We start from the raw sequence: 22,714 nt of genomic DNA, 5'->3' as shown, positions 1-22,714 counted from the left end.
GGCATGGGAGACCTGTCTTTCCCACTGCTGAATACAAATTGAAACTTTTCCACACACACACATAGAGTACTTTGGTCTTAACATGAGTTGTATATGGATCATATATTTTGTGTGTTGCAATTTAAATGTGCTACATAATAAAAACTCGGAGGAGAAAATTATTTTAGACTTTTGTGCACTCTCTCAAATGAGTTTATAATTGGATTTATGCATCCTTTTTTTTTTATCCACTCCACTTATATTACAATTCGAGTGCTTTTGTGCCAACTTTTGTTTTTATTGGTAAGTTCACAGATTTACTGTATTTTAATTGTACAAGTTGTCATTGCACTAAAGCTGACCTGTACAGATGTCCTTCTTTTATTTATTTATTTATTTAATTAATTAATTTTTTAAAGCTTTATAACTAGTACTAGTATGTGTCCCATGTCAGAAACAGTGAACATACTATGTGCTGTTTCAGTAGACTCATATAGTGTTCATGTCTGAAAGAAGCTTATTACCACATTAGTTTTTTGACAGAGCGTGAAACAAATGTAGTGTAAGAGACTGCAGGGGGTGATGGTGAAGGAAATGTGGAGGGAAAATGGGGGGCTGGAAAGGACAGAGCATCGGGGATCAAGCTAAACCTAAGCCTTTTATTGAATGGCTGCAATTCTCCTAAACTTCCTTGTATGGTCTCAGTCATCTGTCTCTTTCTCTCCATTTTGTCTACCCGTCTCTCTCTCTGTCTCTCTCTCTCTCTCTCTCTCGGTCAGTCAGTCAGTTATGTTGCCACACACATTGTTTCTATTTTTTCTTGCCATTTCTGCCAGTGTTGTCCCTTGTTTGCCCTTAACAGAACATCCTAGTTTGTGTAATGAATGTGGGACACCTGGTGTGATAAAAACAAATCTTCTGATTCGTCTTCATTATTTTTGTCAGAAGGGAGAAGTGGTTCACATAAAGGACAATTATCAACAAGAGTATTGCAGGAATATTGGTACCCTTGGTAATTATGAACAAAGAAGGCTGTGAAAATTTGTGTTTAACCTGTTGATCTTTTATTTTAAAAAAAAACCCACAAAAATACTCTGCTCTCATGGATATCAAACAATTGCAAACAAAACACAGGTTTATCCAAAAAACATTTGTTAAATATAGGTGTGTTACACAATTTTTGGCACCCTTTTAGTCAATACTTTGTGCTACCTCCTTTTGGCAAAATAACAGCTCTGAGTCTTCTCCTATAATGACTGAGGTTAGAGAACACAGGACAAGGGATCAGAAACCATTCCTCCATACAGAATCTCTCCAGATCCTTCAAATTTCGAGGTCCATGCTGGTGGACTCTCCTCTTCAGTTCACCCCACAGGTTTTCTATGGGTTTCAAGTCAGGGGACTGGGGTGGTCATGGCAGGACCTTGATTTTGTGGTCAGTAAACCATTTTTGTGTTGATTTTGATGGAAGTTTTGGATCATTGTCCTACTGGAAGATCCAACCACGGCCCATTTTAAGCTTTCTGGCAGAGGCAGTCAGGTTTTCATTAAATATCCATTGATATTTGATAGTCTATGATGCCATGTACAGTATCCTAACAAAATGTCCAGGTCCTCTGGCAGAAAAACAGCCCCAAAACATTAAAGAGCCACCACCATATTTAACCGTGGGCATGAGGTACTTTTCCATGTGGCTACCTCTGTGTGTGCTAAAGCCACCTCTGGTCTTTATTGCCAAAAAGCTCTATTTTGGTTTCATCTGACCATAGAACCCGATCCCATTTGAAGTTCCAGTAGTGTCTGGCAAACTGAAGACGCTTGAGTTTGTTTTTGGATGAGAGAAGAGGCTTTTTTTTTTTTTTTTTTGAAACTCTTCCAAACAACTTGTGGTGATGTAGGTGACTTTAGATTATAGTTTTGGAGACTTTCTAACCCCAAGATGCAACTAACTTCTGCAATTCTCCAGTTGTGATCCTTGGAGATTTTTTGGCTACTCAAACTATCCTCTTCATGGTACATTGAGACAATATAGACACTCGTCCTCTTCCAGGTTGATTCATAACATTTCCAGTGGACTGGAACTTCTTAATTATTGCCTCGATGGTGGAAATGTGCATTTTCAATGCTTGTGCTATTTTCTTATAGCCACTTCCCATGTTGTGAAGCTCAACAATCTTTTGCCACACATCACAGCTATATTCCTTGGTCTTACCCATTGTTATGAATAACTAAGGGAATTTGAACTGTGTGTTACCTCATATTTATACCCCTGTGAAACAGGAAGTCATGACTGAACAATTTCCTGTTCCTAATCACCCAGGTGTACTAAACAAAATGTAAAATATTAATGGGACTGTTGGATTTCCAAGTATCCGAGATAATCACTCTCAACTTATTTATAATTATGTAATTATGGGTTCTGAATTACACCGCACCAGGGAGGAAAGAAAAACACTCACCTGGCCCAGAGTAATCGCACTTCTTGACACCAAATTGTTAGATTTCCATGTATCTCAGGAATCTCTGATTATGCCTTTCAGATCTTCCGTCATGCCTTCCAGCCTGTTCTACAATTACTTCTATTAACTTTTAGTTCTGTGCTTAGAAAGTGTGGTTCTCCTCAGAGCGTTTTGGATTGATCTGGGGAGCCTAAATGAACACACACTAACACATGCGTGCTCAAATAGACATTCGAGTTTATTCATGCGAACCAAGAGTATTTATGCACATTGATAAGAAGCAGTGTGTTGATGGTTTCTGCTGGTGCAGGGGCCAGACAGATAGACAAAACACACAGCACACTATGAAAATAAGTCTTTTCAAGAGACAGAAAAAATATGTGGCAGCTATAAGAAAGGATGGCAGTTGATCAGCTTATTTAAAGAGGTAATTAAATGTATACAAGGTAATTAAATGAATACATTCATCATGGGTATTTGATAACAGCTCATAATATAAGAGAGTACATGATATAAGAGAATTTCCTTTCAGGGACTATACTTCCAAAAAAATTTTCTCATTTGAATTCATAGGGGTGCCAATAACTGTTGCACACCTATATTTAACAAAGATATGATATTTTGGATAAACCTGTGTTTGCAAATGTTGAGCCTAGTAATTTTGTGAATTAGTAGTATTATTATTATTATTAACAAAAGCTGAAAAGGTTAAACAATAGCTACAATTTTCACAGCCTTCTTTGCTCATATTTACCAAGAGTACCAATATTAGTGGAGGGCACTATAATCAATGGGGCAATGTGCATAGATGTGCCCAATTTTTGAATTTTCAGACTGCAGGACCGAGGTACAAGGCTAATAGATAATGGAAGCGTATGACCCCAATTAGCATCATGCAAGCCTTTTCCTCAAAATTTTTCCTCAAACCTTTTCCCAGTAGCATACTTTTAATCCTCAGTGACTGTTCCTGTTGATTTAGCATAGTTATAGGAACTATAAATTAGCTATGTATTAGGTGTGTAGTTTACTGTAATATGATAAAGTATGTATTGCATACCTGTTGGGATCAACAGAACTTGCAGTTTAACCCACATTGGCTGTTCTGAAAGCAGTTGAGAACCGGCTGTGTTGCTGATTGGGTGGTCTTTTGGAATGTAAGCTTTTCCACTGCTACAACATTGCTGTCTCCACATTTAAATTTAACAGCTGACAATATGTGGGAGAAAACCAACCTGCCAAATAGACAAAATGGACCAGACAGGACCAGACCTTGTTGTCTCCATAACTAGTTTCAGCGATGATGGTTTAAAAAACTGAATCATTTTGTTTTGTATATTGCATATAGTTGGCATGATGAGCGTTCCAAACTGAGTGCGTAAATTTGAGTTCTTGGTGAATGTGTACATATGGTCTGGTGCATTTGACCTATTGTTGGGTGGCTGATATGATATTTTTATCATATAATGAGACATTTCTACTCTACTCGAAAAGTATGGCAATATTTAGGTGTATGTGAACACTGCCAGCTAAACAGTAATGTTGCATTTTAAACAAATGTAATAATCTTTAAAAAATGTCAAATTCTACTTATATTTAATGTTGGAAGGGAACTTTATTTCACATTGAAAATGAACGTTTTACCATTTTAAACTGACCTCAGAATCAAAAGGTTTTATTTGCCAAGTGTACATGGAATTTGTCTTGGTGCTGGAACACAAGTCACACAATATATTGTACAATACTTGTACACAATATAAACAATGTGCAGTAATTTCCACAATAGATGGTACTTGACAGTAAACATCAGCGGTTGTTACATATTACAATGCAGTGGGCTGTAAAATGAAGGATTGTGCATGTCTCAGTATTTGGTCCTTTTAAAGATTGAGTGCAAAACTTTACCACAATACACTTTTCTGAGATATTTTATGCATCAATATATCTATCGCATTTGAACGTTTTTGTTAAATAACAATTACAAACTGTAAATGGAAGTGGCTTAAATGATGTTAAAGTCTATCCCAGTATCAATATCGTGTCGTCATATTTTCCAACCCTATTGCTGTTATTAATGAAGCAGAAAAACTTTCAGTTCTCTGAGCCTTTTCATTACCACTGGGTTTCTAGAATTATATTATATACATTAAAATATCTACACTAGGTATTAAGTGTTTCTTGACACTGTTGGGTTGATCTGTGTCTCATTTGTGACTTCCAGCAGCTGCATAATATTCAGTAGCATTTACAGTGATGAGTGATGCTAATGAACAATATAAGAATAGGCAATAGCAAGTCAACATTTTGCAGATGGAGTTATCAATCCAAAAAAAAGGTTATTCTTTTTTTCTTTCCATCTCATCTTGATATTTGTATTAACCTGTGGGTATTTTTGATGTAGTCTACAATGGGCATTTTTATGCCACTCTGGATGTTTACCAAATGCTGTAAATGTAGAACATTCTTTCATGACTTGGTATGAAGTGGAGTTATGGGAAATCTGTGATGAAATACCATAAAGCTCTAAAAGCAAGCAGTGTTATGTAGGCAGCTGGAAAGAGTTCATTTTTGTACAGAAGTTCTGGAGGGCAGGTTCAGGTTGGAATAAGACCATGCTGAGCCTAATGCTGAGCCTAATTTCCCAGCTGGGAATATCACCAATGCAGGTCTCATTCACTCTATGCGTTGCTCTGCTTATGACTGTTCTTAGTCCTGTGTTTGCCATGTGTTCATAGTGAACCTCTAATGATCACTCGCTTATTTCATGAAAGAACTTCCTTTGTTATTATGATGCTATTGTTTTTTTTTGTTTGTTTGTCTTCCTCTTCACTCATTCTCAGACATTCTTCATTGTTCCATCTCAGTCCATCTCTGTTTTGTTGGCAGGAGTGCACATACAATGTCTAACAGTGGTCTAGAGATTATTTGTCATAAAAATGTGGTGTGTTGAAGTTCTCCAATGCAGACTAAACACTGCGAGACATGAGTGTGTGTGTGTGTGTGTGTGTGTGTGTGTGTGTGTGTGTGTGAGAGAGAGAGAGAGAGGGGCGGGGAGAGAATTTATGAATTATGTTCATAATGTTATGAATTATAATCTGATAAGACTATTCTCAACAAGTAAAGGACATTCTTCTTCTGACAATCTCTATATACTCAGATTTCCTTATTGTTGAATGAAGGACTAAATGAGGTCTATATTTACACACACACACCACTGGAAGCTACTTGTTGATTTAGAAATGCACAAAGATAGATAGGGTTAGAATGTATACTATATGGCAAAAATCTAACACAAAGCCTTCCCAGAAGAGTGGAGATTATTATAACAGCAAAGAGGAACAAAATCTGGAATGGGATGTTCAGAAAGCACATATGCATGTGATTATCAGCTGTCCACAAACTTTTGGCAGTACAGTGCAGCTTTGGTGTGTGTTTGTGTGTTTTGTCTTCATAGAGGCCAAATGTCCCTACAAGGATAGGAATATCTGACGGTTTTGGCCTTTTAACTGGTCTCCATGTGGAAAACTGTTTTTAAAAAACAAAGCAGCAGGGTTTTTTGGTAAAAGGCCAAATGTTTTCCTTTTTGGTTACTGAGGTTATGGTTAGGGTCAGATTTATGTGAGTGTGTGTATATAATATTAATTAGCTGCATTAATAATTGTCAGTGGAAGATCCTCACAAGGAGTGTGTGTGTGAGTGAGGTTTGGTGAATCATCTAAATATTTGCTCCTTAAAGCCATTTTCTTTAAGATGCTATGAATTTTTTTTGGTCATTTTGTTTGTAAACAAATCTGGTTTATAAAATGAACATGAACCTTCAGAACATGCTTCATCAGAAAGCTGACTTTTGGGTTACTCAATCTGAAAGGGTCACCGTATCTCCCAGGACTTGCATGCAGACACATGTATCTAATATCATAGTGTCTGCATCTCTCCTGTGTAAGATATGGACAGGCCATTAAAGGTTAAATGAAAGTTTGTGATACTAATAGGTCATAGTTGTGGGTGTACTGATTCCAGGGTGGTCACTTGGGTAATAATTTAACTTCCATATCATACTCCTTTAGATAGACTTTAGGCATGCTTTCTTAATTCTCATAATTCTCTCATAATGTCTCCAGTCTGTGTCTTTATCATCTCTCTCTATCTTGGCTTTAAATTACTGTTGAGATTTGTGTCACCACATGGTTTCATTCGGGGGTTTAGTTGCAAAACTAATGACAGAGTAGTTTTTGGCATAGTGGTAAACAATTTTTTTTTGTTGATAACTGCGGTTTAAACATTCTCTACCACAGGATGTATATGGTAAATGAGCTAAAAGAAAAATAGTATGTGGAAATGTCTGGGTAATATAATTTTTTGATGTTGGTGCTGAACAGCTAAAAGAAGGAGATGTTTGCATTGGGTTGTTATTGATACTTTGTCCTTTTCTTTTGATACTGACTTACAAGCAAATTTGAAAAACAAATGTCTTTTCTTTTATTTAAAAAAAAACAAAACATGGCTGATTCTCAACGGTCCATTTGTATAAAATTGCGTGGAGTCGTGAAACTGATGTTGCTTAGTGTTGGTAAAGGAATGTTTTCAAGTCCCTGAACAGGAAAGGGTTTTCTTCTGGACCAGCAAAGTGGCTGGAATGTGTGACGTCCTACAGAAAAATACAGCATACATTTCTAATAGCTGCTGATTGAATTAGCCCTGGTACTGCTTCTGCATGCTGATTGGGTTAGTTGGCTTCTCTACCGCCTTGTTTCAGGACAATAATCAGATGTAAAATAAATGCTGTCTACAACTATTTCCTGGATTCTTTTGCAGACTATATTTAGCATGACCAAAAAAGGCAAATGCTAAAGAAAGCAGCTGATCTCTGTTAGGACATCGAGAGACGAACAAGGCACCCCCTCTCTCTTCTCTCTCAGAGTCTGCTAATCAACCAGTGTATGCATGTGTGTGCGGCTTTGTAGCCTTTTCATTTCAGGATCAAATGTTGCCATAATCTAAATTAATACGTAATTAAAACAGTTTGGACTTTGGGTAGATCTCACAAAGAGAAATCAGGTTGTTGTGTTGTGTTTTTTTTTAGCAAATAAAATGGCACAGCATTGTTTAGCTACAATAATATCAAAGCCAGTGGAAGTAACTCAAAGATACCAAAAATATGACCTACCACATGGATGTGAATATGTGACTGTTATAGGAGTAGGGGCATTAGCTGGTCCTCACAGGGAGAACTTATTTCTTTTTCTTTTTTTTTAAAGAAAGATTTTTATTTAAAAATCTAAACCAGGCAAATGTTTCCTTTTGGTTATTAGTTTAAGGTTAGCGTTGGACTTGGATGTAGGCATAGCATTAATTAGCTGCATGAATAATTATGACATTGGAAGAGCTTCATAAAGATAAGATAAATGTATGTGACCGTATGTGCATGTGTTTTCCACTCTTCATTTTTGCTACATATAATTCATTCATACAAATATTTTTCCCCCCATTTACTCCTTTACTTATTGTTGTGAGTGGTAGTGGTAGAACTGATTTATGTTTTTTTTGTTTTTTTTCAGACGAGGCCCGAATCAAGAAACCACCACCCAAAATACCTCCTAAACAAGGTAATGCAGGTCCATTGTGGGGAAAGGGGGGGGAAAAAACATTTCATTTGCTCTTGTATACCAGTGAAAATTACTTATTTAACATTCCTGTCCTCCCAGTTCACTGGGGTTATTCATGTCTTAAGGTTTTGGGTTGTTTTTTTTCCTGAAGCCTATATCCTTTGGTGTGTCATGGGATTTCTGGAATCTTCTAAGCTTTGTTTGCCTAATAGCACACTTGGCCCCTGAACCTATGCCCTTACTGTGTGTTGACAGACTGGCACCAGCTGTAAAAGCATTAAACCTCTTATGTCTGTGTGTATGTACACACACTTTGTGTTTAGGCATGCCTCCTCAGATCCTGCAGTTTCCTGATGATATGAAGATTCGAGCAGGTGAGCGGGTTAGTCTTCTCTGTAAGTTCACTGGAGCACCACCCATCAACTCCACATGGCTCAAGTTCCGCAAACCAGTAAGTATTTTTAGCAATGCTTTCACAAACCCTGGCATGACCAACTGAAAGATGCATTATCTGTTTAATAATATTTCTTACATTTAACAATTAAGTGGTGATTGTGCAGAATGCACAGTGGCAACATGTGCTGAGCAAATGCATAAGAATGCAGAAGAGGCTACATTAGCCACTGTTACCTATTGCTAAGCAACAATTGTTCACCATATTGGAAGGTGCAAGCCATTCGATATTAAGCCATTGCAGGTCTTTGGAGAGATGTGGGCTTACTCTGATATAATCAGCTGTAACTCACTTTATGTTCAGATTTTCAAAAAATTTCATGATCATATAGAGTTTGCATATCATATCATCATATACATGTTTATATATTGCAGGTTTATGTACTCAAGTTCCTTATGTAGAGTGTTCACCATACAAATCCCTGTGATTTACTTGTTACTATAAAAGTGATGATGTGTCAGAATGAGCATGTTAATATAAACCAATCATTTGAATTTTGAATTTTAATTTTCTTTTAAACCTATGTTCAATCTCAAGATGAGCAACTGTGTTTACACTTAAGTCTCCTTTTTTTTCTTGATAGATTGAATATAGGACAGGAGACATCAGCATTGAGAGCACAGACTCCAGCAGTCAACTGACAATAGCACACAGCCAGCAGGAGCACTGCGGCTGCTACACCATCGAGATCAGGAACAGCTATGGCACGAGGCAAGCTGCCCTCAATCTCACCATAGTAGGTAAGGCTTCTTCAAAATGTGCCAATGCAAACGTGGGCTGCTCTGGAATGTTCACTGTCGTGTCCTGTCCACACTGACGCCGGCGTGATGAAACAGCCTTTTCCAGGTTTCCTGAAATGCTATGAATAAGTTGCAATCAGTTAAGTGCACACTCTCCGAACTTTTTGGAAAGCCCAGAGTAATGGAAATGGGTGTATTGCTCTAATATGTTTGCCAAGTATGCTTTATACTGTACTACACAGTTCATGAACTACTGAGAAAAGACAATTAGAAACATAATGTAATTTTTCCAAAGTTAAGCTTTTCACTGTAATTGCGAAACATCGCCTGCAGTAAAACATCTGAACATTTTATATGATGATTTTGGCATAAAAAGGTTCTCCCTTGTGTCACAGTATTAGTGTAATATGTAGATCATTTTTCCATGAAGGCCATCAGCAGTCACATTGATAGATTCAATCAAATCAATCAATTGAATCAATCAATCTATAATGATGATGAGTCTTTATTGATCACACATACATTACAGCACAGTGAAATTCTTTTCTTCGCATACCCCAGCATGTCAGGATGTTGGGGTCAGACCACAGAGTCAGCCATGGTACAGCGCCATTGGAGCAGAGAGGGTTAAGGGCCTTGTTCAAGGGCCCAACAGTGGTAGCTTGGCAGTGCTGGGGCTTGAACCCCCGACCTTCCGATCAGTAACCCAGACCGCTAAGCCACCACTGCCCCGTCATCAAATCATTCATTCATCTTCAGTAAGTGCTTTATCCATGTCAGGGTTGCAGTGGATCTGAATTTCAACAACACTGGGTGCAAAGCAGGAATACACCCTTTATGGGATTACAATCAATCACACCTCACTTTGCGCACACACACTCATTCTCAACTACAGCCAATCCACTTAGTGGCATGTTTTTGGACACTGGGAGGAGAATAGAGAACCCAGAGGAAACCCATGCAGAAACTCCAAGGACCTTGGAGCTGTGAGGCAGAAATGCTACCCACAGCGCCAACGTACAAAATATATGAAATATTACAAACGAAAATTCCTCTGACCTTCCAGAATCAAAACAGTAGGTGGATTAGCTGCTCTGAGTTGTGAATGAGTGTGTGCATAGTGCGCTGTGAGGAACTGGTGTCCCATCCAGGGTGTAAGCCCACCTTATGCCCAGACCAGGACAAATCAGTTACTGAAGATGAATGAGTGACTTCATAAAACAGTGTTGACATTAGGTGTTTAATATTCCTCTTCCTCATTTGCCTGCCTCACTCTTGACCTTGACTTCTTACCCTTTGCATTTCAGACAAACCCGACCCTCCTGCACGCATCCCAGCTGTCACAGACATCCGCAAATCTAGTCTGACCCTATCATGGTATGGCCCCACGTATGATGGCGGAAGTGCTGTTCAGTCTTATAAGCTGGAAATCTGGAATTCGGTGGATAAGGATTGGAAAGGCCTGGCATCCTGCAACAGCACCTCTTACAATGTTCAGAACCTGCTGCCTGATAGAAAGTACAAGTTTCGTGTAAGAGCTGGGAATGTCTATGGTGTTGGAGAGCCTAGTGCAGAGAGTGTCCCTGTTGAAGTTGGGGTGGAGGAAGTAGCAGAAGATGGTGAGCTCCACCTAGTGCTTAAATAGTATAATTGTTCTGAAAGTTACATTTTTGTATAGCTCCACTGTGGCATCGTAACATTCTGTTTAATTGTTATTCAACAGAGAATAAAGATGACGTTGAGCCTTCAGATGATGGTATGTCTTAAACCTGAACACACCTGGATCTTTGGGTCTGCTTATATCCGATTTTAAATTGTATTTTATATTGAGATTGTAGATCATTTTTGGCACTTCAGTTTATGTACTTGAATATAGTAATAAATGAGCCTTTCCCATAAAGATATATTGTTTTACTGGCAGAATCAGAGAAGCAACCCGAGTACAAAGACGTCACTATCAGAACAGACGTGAAGGTTAAAGACCTGTATGAAGTGGGCGACCGGCTTGGATCGTGAGTTTCAATACTGTGATTTCTGCTTCAGCTTTGTATAAATATTATACAATTATGCATTCTGGTCATTTTTTTGTGCACAGAGTCTCAGTGTGATTTTTTTCATATGTCCTAGTGGCAAATTTGGAACAGTGTTTAAACTGGTGGAGAAATCAACCAAAAAAGTCTGGGCTGGGAAATTTATAAAAGCATACACAGCAAAAGAGAAAGAGAATGTCCGACAAGAGATTAAAATCATGAATGACCTGCATCACTCAAAGCTTGTGCAGTGTGTCGATGCCTTTGAAGGCAAGTCAGACATTGTCATGGTAATGGAAATGTGAGTATGTTTGTTTTTTTCATTTGTATGAAATTTCCTCATTCTTGTTTCCATCGAATTCAGCCATATTTTTAAATAGGAGGTGTGATTTTGTAAATGTACTTTTGACTATTTTTTTGGAGCTTCATCTCTAAATGGATATGCTGGATAAATGTGACTGATGATGGGTGGTACATATGTTCATAGCAAGGATCTTATCCTTGCCTATCCTCTTTATATTTTCATCTTCAGTTCTATTTCAGTGCATTCATATGTACACCGATCAGCCATAGCATTAAATCTACTGACGGGTGACATGAATAACATTTGATGATCTCATTACAATGGCACCTGTCGAGGGGCGGGATATATTAGGCAGCAAGTGAACAGTCAGTTCTCGAAGTTGATGTGTTGGAAGCAGGAAAATGGGCAAGCATAAGGATCTGAGAAAGGACCAAATTGGGATGGCTAGACGACTGGGTCAGAGTGTCTCCAAAATGGCAGGTCTTGTGGGGTGTTCCCGGTATGCAGTGGTTAGTACCTACCAGAAGTGGTCCATGGAAAGAGAACCAGCGACTGGATCATGGGTGCCCGAGTCTTATTGATGCCCATAGGGAGCAAAGACTAGCCCGTCTGGTCCGATCCCACCTAAGAGCTACTGTAGCACAAATTGCTGAAAATGTTAATACTGGCTATGATGGAAAAGTGTCAGAACACACATTGCATTGCAGCTTGCTGCGTATGGGATCTCTCATAGACCGGTCAGCATGCCTTTGCTCACCCCTGTCCACCTCCAAATGCACCTGCAATGGGTGCCATTGACAATGCTATTATTTATTCTTCTTGCTTAAAGATTGCAAAAAAGATCTACCCCCCCCCCCCCCCACAAAAAAAAAAAATCAAACACCATTTCCTTTTGAATAGCTTAAATCTTCAGTCTGTACTTGCATCATGAAAAAACTAAGGTTATTCATTTGACTGTTTTCTCTCACTTCCTGCATCACATTTTATTATGATGTGTCACAGTGATACTGGTGTACAAGTCTTGAGTCTGTGTCATGGCCTTGTTATCTTTCTAAACCACAAAACGATAGGGTTTATGATTTAATGTCGTGCAGAGTGTCTGGAGGAGAGCTGTTTGAACGGATCATCGATGAGGATTTTGAGCTGACCGAGAGAGAGGTGATCAAATACATGCTGCAGATTGTAGACGGGGTCAGTTTCATCCACAAGAAAGGCATCGTTCACCTGGACCTCAAACCGGAGAACATCATGTGTGTCAACAAAACGGGCAGCAAAATCAAACTCATCGACTTCGGACTTGCTCGCAGGCTAGGTACTTCCTTGGTGAGAGTAGAGGGCAACAGTTTGCATCCCCTATGGAAAAAGTTCCTCTATTTACGATTTAGCTACATAAATAGAGAGACAGAATTCCAGAAGGTTTTAAATAAAATGTGCACTTATCCTGCAGTAATATAACAATGGAAAAACCTAATAAAAATTGACAGAAAAATTTTTTGAAACAACATTTAGCTATGACTCTTGTACAGTGAGGGGAAAAAAGTATTTGATCCCCTGCTGATTTTGTACGTTTGCCCACTGACAAAGAAATGATCATTCTATAATTTTAATGGTAGATTTATTTGAACAGTGAGAGACAGAATAACAACAAAAAAATCCAGAAAAACACATGTCGAAAATGTTATAAATTGATTTGCATTTTAATGAGGGAAATAAGTATTTGACCCCTCTGCAAAACATGACTTAGTACTTGGTGGCAAAACCCTTGTTGGCAATCACAGAGGTCAGACGTTTCTTGTAGTTGGCCACCAGATTTGCACACATCTCAGGAGGGATTTTGTCCCACTCCTCTTTGCAGATCTTCTCCAAGTTATTAAGGTTTCGAGGCTGACGTTTGGAAACTCGAACCTTCAGCTCCCTCCACAGATTTTTTTATGGGATTAAGGTCTGGAGACTGGCTAGGCCACTCCAGGACCTTAATGTGCTTCTTCTTGAGCCACTCCTTTGTTGCCTTGGCCGTGTGTTTTGGGTCATTGTCATGCTGGAATACCCATCCATGACCCATTTCCAATGCCCTGGCTGAGGGAAGGAGGTTCTCACCCAAGATTTGACGGTACATGGCCCCGTCCATCGTCCCTTTGATGCGGTGAAGTTGTCCTGTCCCCTTAGCAGAAAAACACCCCCAAAGCATAATGTTTCCACCTCTATGTTTGACGGTGGGGATGGTGCTCTTGGGGTCATAGGCAGCATTCCTCCTCCTCCAAACACGGCGAGTTGAGTTGATGCCAAAGAGCTCCATTTTGGTCTCATCTGACCACAACACTTTCACCCAGTTGTCCTCTGAATCATTGCAACTCCACGAGGTGAGATCTTGCATGGAGCCCCAGGCCGAGGGAAATTGACAGTTCTTTTGTGTTTCTTCCATTTGCGAATGATCGCATCAACTGTTGTCACCTTCTCAACAAGCTGCTTGGCAATGGTCTTGTAGCCCATTCCAGACTTCTGTAGGTCTACAATCTTGTCCCTGACATCCTTGGAGAGCTCTTTGGTCTTGGCCATGGTGGAGAGTTTGGAATCTGATTGATTGATTGCTTCTGTGGACAGGTGTCTTTTATACAGGTAACAAGCTGAGATTAGGAGCACTCCCTTTAAGAGTGTGCTCCTAATCTCAGCTCGTTACCTGTATAAAAGACACCTGGGAGCCAGAAATCTTTCTGATTGAGAGGGGGTCAAATACTTATTTCTCTCATTAAAATGCAAATCAATTTATAACATTTTTGACATGCGTTGTTCTGGATTTTCTTGTTGTTATTCTGTCTCTCACTGTTCAAATAAATCTACCATTAAAATTGTCAGTGGGCAAACGTACAAAATCAGCAGGGGATCAAATACTTTTTTCCCTCACTGTAACCTCCAGAACTGATTTGATGGGTGTGTCAAAAGCTGTTGAAAGGTTTGAATTAATTGAACTGACATCAGTTTGATTTGATTTGATTTTTAAAATTTTATTATTGACATCTTAGAATGCATTCTTTGGCCGTTTGCTTTATAATAATAAGGAACATCTTTGAGATTTAAAACACAAAATCACTTGTTACTATGTAACTACAAAATGATGTACACTTCATCATGTTCTTCATTTTATCCTATAGGAATGCAAACTTTTGCACTCTACAGCATAAGAAAAAAAAGACAGTGTTTGATGATCCGTTTCACAGTGTAAATGATTATGTACATTATACTCATTAGAATATTAAAAATTATAAATTAATTAGTTGGTTTAGATTAAAACTATATAATTTTATTATATTAAATATTAGTCATCCCATTGTAAAAACATCATATTTCAAATGAATAGAGATGCACTGATACTAAATTTCTCAGCCGATACCGATTACCGATTATTCAGAGTGATATCGGCCGATTACTGATAGTTCTGCCTTTTATGCCTTCTTATAAATGAATAATAATTTAATTCCACAATTCTGAAAGAAACGCAAATAAAAACTTTACCTTTAAAAAAAATAAAACTTTAACTTTACCACTTTCTCTCCATTTCAACAAGTTGTTTCACAGTAACTGGTCTCAGAAACAAAACACATTACTCTAATTAACATTAACACATGAACTAAATTCTGAAGATTAAAGTAAGATTTCTTAACTTATTGAATGTTATTAATTCATATTAACATTGAGTGAATTCTCAAAAACCTCCTGTTAGTCTCACATTCACTCACCACAAACAAAAGAATTTCTACTTCATCACAGACATCAAACTGGTAATATATAATATAAACTCTGACACACACATATATAATATAATGTGTGTGTATATGCATGTATGCATGCATGCTCCTCTTCATTTAAATCTTTCATCAGTGTACTGGCGCTTTAATTTGGCACGGCAAAGAAATTTTAGACTCGACGCTGAAACTCCCGCTTCACTGCTTGTCGTCATTCCACACAAGAGACATCTTTACACACAAAATCGATGTGTTTTTCCGCCCTCTTTTGATTGACAGGCTATAATCGGCCCTGAGTGTAAAAAATAGCCTTTATCAGCCGATACCGATTACTGACCGATACATTGGTGCATCTCTACAAATTATCAGTTTACGTTTGTTCATAATTACTATACAGCATATAAAACATTTCAAAACACTACATTGTCACAGTCACTGCTTAAATGTAAATTTCTCTTAAACAACAGAAAATGCTGGCTCACTGAAGGTGCTGTTTGGAACTCCAGAGTTTGTAGCTCCAGAGGTGATAAACTATGAAGCGATCAGCTATACTACAGACATGTGGAGTATCGGTGTCATCTGCTACATACTGTGAGTAGCACTTATTTTGGTTTTGGTTGGTCATTTCAGTTGCTGATTTCAGTATGTCAGGAGATCAGCTGGCGTGTGTGTGTGTGTGTGTGTGTGTGTGTGTGAGAGCAGGTGGTAGTCAGACTGAGATTATGCATCCCCAGCTGTAGGCAGTTGATCTAAAGAGAATCCGTGCACATGGGGAAGGAAATATGTGTGGACTCAGTCACCCCCTGTGTTTATACTACTGAAGCGACGCTCATGTGATCTCTGCGTTGTTTGCAGAAGTCCATCTCTCTGCGGTAGAGCTGTGGCCTCTCTCTGATCTTTCCTCTTAATGTTAGTCCTGGGATTCCAGCTTCCAGCCAGGCCAGCGCAAGTGGCTTAGCTCAAAGAACTGGAAGATTAAGACAATGTTTTTGAGGGTTAAGTGAAATTGCAGCTCGGCAATAAAATGGACATGAGCTCAGCAAAAAGAAAAATAAAGTCCTGCTGTGTTTGATGCCTTGATACCAGAGCACTTCAGATACATATGGGATGTATTTAAAGGCAAATGAAAGCTGATGAAGTAACAATGGTGGAGTGTAGAAGCATCTGTGTAGTATTCTGTTTCCATCTGTTCTGAGTAGAGTGTTATTCTGAGTAATCTGATGGTGATCAGTGTAATTAGTGCTAAATAATAATAATCACTCACAGCTACTGCTTTGAATACAGAATGATTGAATTACTCACTGTGACAATAGCCATCTGTCACACAACCCCCTGACAAATTCGCTCCGTTTCATCTGTCTAATGTTTGTCTTCTGTCTTTACTCTGACCCTTGCCTCTCTCTCTCTCTCTCTCTCTCTCTCTCTCTCTCTCTCTCTCTCTCTCTCTCTCTCTCTCCCCCCCTGCAGTGTGAGTGGATTATCTCCATTCATGGGGGATAATGAAAATGAGACGCTCTCCAATGTCACATCAGCAACGTGGGATTTTGAAGACGAGGCATTTGATGAAATTTCAGATGAGGCTAAAGACTTCATCAGCAATCTACTGAAGAAAGACATGAAGTAGATGCCCTCTCACTGTTGCGTTATTTTAATGGTGTAGCCTCTCTCTAAACACTAGATATTCATATCCTATATGAAATGCGGAAACAAAGAGATGCCAGAATTATATTTGTTTCATTATGGAGCAATGCTTAAATCTGCGTTTCTATCATTTTAAAAATAATTAAATTCATTGGAGGAAATGGCACAAAAGCAATGAATATATTAACACGAAGTGGGGGCTACACATGTTTATCATTTATTCTCCCTCAATCACATCAGACATCAGACATACAGAGCCATGCCACTTCAGTACAGTGGTTCGGGCAGCTTTATGTTTCAAATATTTTTTTCAGCTGTAAATATAATGTTTTTCCCTGTGTCTAACATAAGTATTCACTTTGCATCCATAATATATACAGTATGGACATCTGCTATACATTTCACATTGTAGCAGTGATTTTAATTACTCGGGCACATTTTGTGTTACTAAGTCTGACATGTTTTTAATCCAGACGGTAGAGAGGGGTTGATTATCTTTCTTAGTGAATGTGTTAAAGTCCCTGATAAGACCTAAATGAGGTTACTTACTCGGTTACTTTTACATTCCTCTAAGTGATAATCTCATTATTGGGTGCTGTTTGATTGTATTTTACATGTTACCGTAATTCATTCAGGGTACAAGTATGTGCTATATTTAAGCTTAAGATTGGCTTTAGAGAGTAACTCAATGATAAACCTTTCAGTCATTGCAGATCAGTTTAAAAATCAAGAGGTGAAATAAGGGGTTTCTGTATGAAACTGATTAACGATGTTTACTTAGGGCTCGTCTCACCTGTGAGCAGTGTTTTCAGCACCCCTGGCTTAAACAGGACACCAAGAACATGGAAGCCAAGAAGCTCTCCAAGGAAAGGATGAAGAAATACATCCTGAGGAGGAGATGGCAGGTGAGCTGAGACAATGTACAACTCAAGTACTGGTCATTGTGCAACTTTAAGATTAGTATTGGAGTCAATGATTTCACAGTACTGGGGTGCAGGCACAATTCTAAATAATAAATGGTCTGCACTTATATATGCTTTTATCCAAAGCCTTTACACTGTGACTCATTCACACACGCACTCACACACCAATGGAAATAGAGCTGCCATACAAGGCGCTAACTTGCCATCGGGAGCAACTTGGGGTTCAGTGTCTTGCCCAAGGACACTTCGGCATGTGGAGTCACGTGGGCCGGAAATCGAACCGCCAACCCTACGATTAGTGGACAACCCTCTCTATGACCTGAGCCACAGCCGCATATGACCGTTTATACCTCAAGTTACAAACGAACAAACAAAAAACGTCATTTTATTCTGAAGTGCAGTTGGTGCAAATCTTTGGATATGCAACTGATATAGAAAGTTCATTATTATTGTAGATGTACTGTTGTACTGTACTGTACAGTACAGGATGCATCTATGACGCATGCAAATATTGACGTTAATGTCCATATTTAAATATTTTTCTGAAGCAGAATGTATTTTTATTAAGTAGTTTAACTTGTTTCTACTTGCTAGGAGAAGCAGTCAACTAGTGCTTGACCTCTTTGAGAACTTTAAGAAAAGGCTACTGGAAAGGATGATCAATTTTTAAATTAGCGTTAATGCTCATATTAACATAACGTACACATTAACTGTCTTCACAGAAAACTGGGCATGCAGTGCGTGCTATAGGCCGACTCTCCTCCATGGCCTTGATGGCTGGTGTACATGCCAAGAAGAGCTTCCCGACTGAAGGTACCATGGCGTGTGTTTTTTGTTTTAGTGGTAGTTGGTGCTGTTGATTCATTATTGCCAATTGGTACAAAATCAACAATGCCTAATGCCCATCTAGAGACTGACTGACACAGTGCAAGCTAATGCCTCATCATTATTGGATTTCCAAAAGGCCCCTGAGTGGTGCATTCACCCTATCATCAAGAGTTCACGAGTTTGAATACTAATGATGACACAGCCGTCTGTGCCTGGGAGTCCAAGAGAGCGGAATTGGTTGTGCTGTCTTGGTGGGGGATGGTGTACTCCATCAATCCCTTGTCAATCAGAGCAACACTAGCCTCTGATGGGCATCTGTGAGTTCTTGTATGTTGGAGTTTAGTTAGCAATTTCCTCTAAGTGTGTTCAATTGTGCTTTTAGCAGTAGTTTTAAAAGATGCAGTGGCTGAATTCATGTGTCTCGGAGTCTTGTAACTTGTAGCTATGATGTGATAAGACAGTTCTAGCTAATGGGATTGGGTGACCTAACTGGGAGAAAAGGGGGGATTGGGAAAATGGATGTCAAAATAACCAGTTAATTATACAAAGTCTAATCAGAGTATAATCTGGATGGTTTCATATTTAAATATTGCCACAAACATTTTTGTCAAGTCATCAGTCCTTTGCACTGTCCTCAGATATTACTGATCAGACAGGAACACTTTTTTTTTTCAAAATGTGCTTATTGAAGAATTGAGAACAGTCTGGACAGTATTTCTCATCCTGTTGGATGGCTTGCGTTTTCTGCAGAGGAGAACCAGAAGGTCCCAGAGGAGGGTGAGCAGAGGAGTCCGATGAAGCCCTCATTTAGTTCAGTGATTAAGGACGTGGAGGTGGTGGAGGGCAGTGCTGCACGCTTCGACTGCAAGATCGAGGGTATGTGAATACAGACTCCTGTACTTTACCAAAACTTGATACTGATGGCAAACACTGATCTTTATTTATTTATGAATAGTAAAAAAAAAAAAACACTTTTAAGATAGTTCTTCAATTCGATTCAGATGATTGTTTTGGTTATCACACTGGGTGTTAAGATCACAGATTCTAGCTTTGTCCATCATTACACTGTCCTGTCCCAGACAACATTTATTGAAAATTAAATAAATAAATAAGGTTTTGTCATGGGTATTGTCATGCATGTGCAGGTTTTTTTTAAAATCTATATTTATATATGTCTGTGTGGGTTTTTTTTTTTTATCTGTAAAAATGTGTTTAAATGCTTTTCTTTGTTTATCCTCATCAGGTTATCCTGATCCTGAGGTGGTGTGGTATAAGGACGACCAGCCTATTAAGGAAACACGCCATTTCCAGATCGATTATGACGAGGAAGGGAACTGCAGCCTGATCATATCTGAGGTTAGCGGGGATGATGACGCCAAATATACCTGCAAAGCGGTTAACAACCTTGGAGAAGCCATCTGTTCAGCTGAGCTCATTGTAGAAGTCATGGGAGGAGAGGAGGAGGAGGAGGAGGAGGAATAAGTGGTAAAAGATGAAGGGACGATCTTTGGTTTTCACCTTGCTTTCTTGCTCACTGGTTTTGTTTTACTGATGGAGGTGCATTGAAGGCGGGCTTGCATTTCCCTGTGATTGCACTTTTACTTTTTTCTTTTTAAATACCAGATGCAGTAGCAGGTGTTAAAGTATTTATAAAATTACATTCCAGACATTCTTATGTGATGAGATATACACCGTATTTAATTGTGTTCAGCTTAATTTTGCTTGTTAACCAAACAATCCCAAACTCACAAGTGTGTTTGTGTGCTATTTCTCCTTTACAACGACTGTATGTACAACTATTTAATCATGGACAAGTTAGCTTTAATGCATTGTTGCCACTCATCACCATCTTTTAAAAAAGCACTTAAAACACGTCTTAAAGGTTTTATATCAGATATGGAAGTATATTGTATTTCTTTATTTTTATGATAATACTTTGACCAACTGTAGAATACATTGTAATGAGAACACTACAACTGTAGTAACTCACTGTTAGTGAATAAATGTTTTTTTTTTTTTTTTATCATAAATCAGTGTTTTCTATGATGTTGCTCTGTAGTGTACATGACTAAATGGCAGCTAACCACAGTATTAACACAATTTTATGTGTATAGTGCCACTAGACATTGTCACAAAGAAGCTTTAAAGAAATCCAGATGTAGGTTTTGATCCTTAATGAGGAAGGCAGAGGCGACAGTGGCAGGAAAAACTGAGGTGACATGAGGAAGAAACATTGTGAGAAACCAGACTTAAAGAGAATCTATTCTCTTTGGAGTGACACTGGAGAGTGGGAAAAGGCAAACGATACAAACAAATCTGGGTTTAAAGGAGCATCCACTAGCATCATCATTACCTCCAGTAGATGTCGATGTTGCTTTATAGTATCCTATTTAAGGGGCCCACCCACTAGTATGCAAGAACAAGACTGTCCTGTGACCAAATTCACGCTTCCTTTTCTCGAGGACTTTGTCTACTCATAGGAAAAAAAACCATTAGTAGAACAGTACAATACATTATATGATCATAGATTCCGCATACAAGCCACTCAATAAACACTTTATTAATGAATAAAAATTAAAATCTGAGATTTAAAAAAAATGTTTAATTCTCTAAACTGATAAGCATCTTTTGGCTCACTCGAAGCCCTCTCCTGACTGTGTTAAAGAATGAGCATACTTTAAGCAGAGGGCATCACTGTGAACACCACAATGTGCGCTCTGTTTCTGTGCTCTCTCGTGAGTGTGCCCTCCAGGCTTAAGAACAGTGCTGCCTTTGGTTACGCTGCAGACTTATTTAGCAACGTCCGTGAATTGGAGTCCCTCCGAGATCCCCCTCTGACATAGATATTTTATTGTTCTGACTTTATTTTTGGCATCTGTCTAGCATTTTACATTTCCTTGTAGTGCACTTAAACCCAGAGGGTCTCTTTAGACTACTTACATTTCACCAGCTGTGCTCCTATTTATTACCACACTCCCTTCCCCTCTGTGTGGACTGAAACACAACATTTAAGTCTCACTGTGTCCTTGGCAAATAAAGCTGTTCGTCTAAAGTAAAATGATCTGGGTTAACATGGCAAACGCTTATGAATGTGCACGATCTTTAGGTTCCATGCAACTGGGTTTGTCTTCTTTACATCATTGCTCCAAAAAATACAGCTGAGTGCAATGCTTTGTGGGTGAAAATGGGAAAAACTTACTTACTTACTTACTTACTTACTTACTAACTACATACCTTTCATCTATGTATCATCTTAGTTAATGAATAATTCATAGTAGTCTCTATATGTAACTTCCAATAATACGTTTCTGAATGAATGGATTAGTAAGACAGGAATTTACAGAGTTATTTTTATATATATATATATATATATATATGTGTGCATGCGTGCTCTATTTGACCATTTTGTTAGGTTTCACAGATGTACCTCTATTAACTAACATGCTAAATATGTCTTTATGATATGTCAAAATTAAGACAAGTAAATTATTTATAAGACTATTGAATGAAAACTTTTACACTCCACTCATAGCCGTTAACCCACACATGTACAAACACTGCATATTTCTCCCTCAGTCTCTTTTGAAATTCATGTTTATCTGAAAGAACCTGGTCAAATGGAAGGCATGGGAGCTTACAACGAGGCTTCATTCTTTTATCTTGGAGTTAACGGTTATACACAGTTTAAAATGTCAGATGTGACTGGCCTGCACTGCTGTCGAATATTTAGCTTTGTTTGTGTACTAAATTGAACAGTATCCTATGTCAGGGAATCTCGGACTGAGGACTGAAGCACAGCCAGGAGGGCTATAATTAAAATAATTACTGACCACAAAATTAACCCAATTCAATGAAACATTTATTTGCATAGCACTTTTAATGACCGACATTACCACAAAGCAGCTTTATAGAAACCCAGAGGTAGATTAAGATTCTGTTGAGATGACCTAGCAAGGAAAAACTCCCTAAGACAACAAGAGGAAGAAACTGGAGCCCTATTCGGGGGGGGACAA

The 22,714-nt window shown here is 38.6% G+C and overlaps 1 protein-coding gene across 2 annotated transcripts in view; it reads left to right on the top strand.

Annotated features, from left to right (window-relative positions):
• mylka (myosin, light chain kinase a) overlaps positions 1 to 21,931 on the top strand; it is a 62,555-nt gene extending 40,624 nt beyond the window's left edge. For both annotated transcript variants that reach the window (XM_053627003.1, XM_053627002.1), the window contains exons 19-32: positions 7,994 to 8,041; positions 8,365 to 8,492; positions 9,079 to 9,235; positions 10,543 to 10,854; positions 10,959 to 10,991; positions 11,157 to 11,247; positions 11,363 to 11,566; positions 12,664 to 12,881; positions 15,777 to 15,900; positions 16,777 to 16,929; positions 17,732 to 17,855; positions 18,596 to 18,686; positions 19,452 to 19,577; positions 19,945 to 21,931. In XM_053627003.1, the coding sequence (XP_053482978.1) occupies positions 7,994 to 8,041; positions 8,365 to 8,492; positions 9,079 to 9,235; positions 10,543 to 10,854; positions 10,959 to 10,991; positions 11,157 to 11,247; positions 11,363 to 11,566; positions 12,664 to 12,881; positions 15,777 to 15,900; positions 16,777 to 16,929; positions 17,732 to 17,855; positions 18,596 to 18,686; positions 19,452 to 19,577; positions 19,945 to 20,183 (2,048 nt within the window). In that variant the 3' untranslated portion in view covers positions 20,184 to 21,931. The remainder of the gene's footprint in view (positions 1 to 7,993; positions 8,042 to 8,364; positions 8,493 to 9,078; positions 9,236 to 10,542; positions 10,855 to 10,958; positions 10,992 to 11,156; positions 11,248 to 11,362; positions 11,567 to 12,663; positions 12,882 to 15,776; positions 15,901 to 16,776; positions 16,930 to 17,731; positions 17,856 to 18,595; positions 18,687 to 19,451; positions 19,578 to 19,944) is intronic.
• Positions 21,932 to 22,714: the final 783 nt, after the last annotated feature.

This window comes from Ictalurus furcatus, chromosome 6, assembly GCF_023375685.1.
Source record: "Ictalurus furcatus strain D&B chromosome 6, Billie_1.0, whole genome shotgun sequence".
NCBI classification, from domain to species: domain Eukaryota; kingdom Metazoa; phylum Chordata; class Actinopteri; order Siluriformes; family Ictaluridae; genus Ictalurus; species Ictalurus furcatus.
This window is presented reverse-complemented; position numbering and strand designations above follow the sequence as displayed.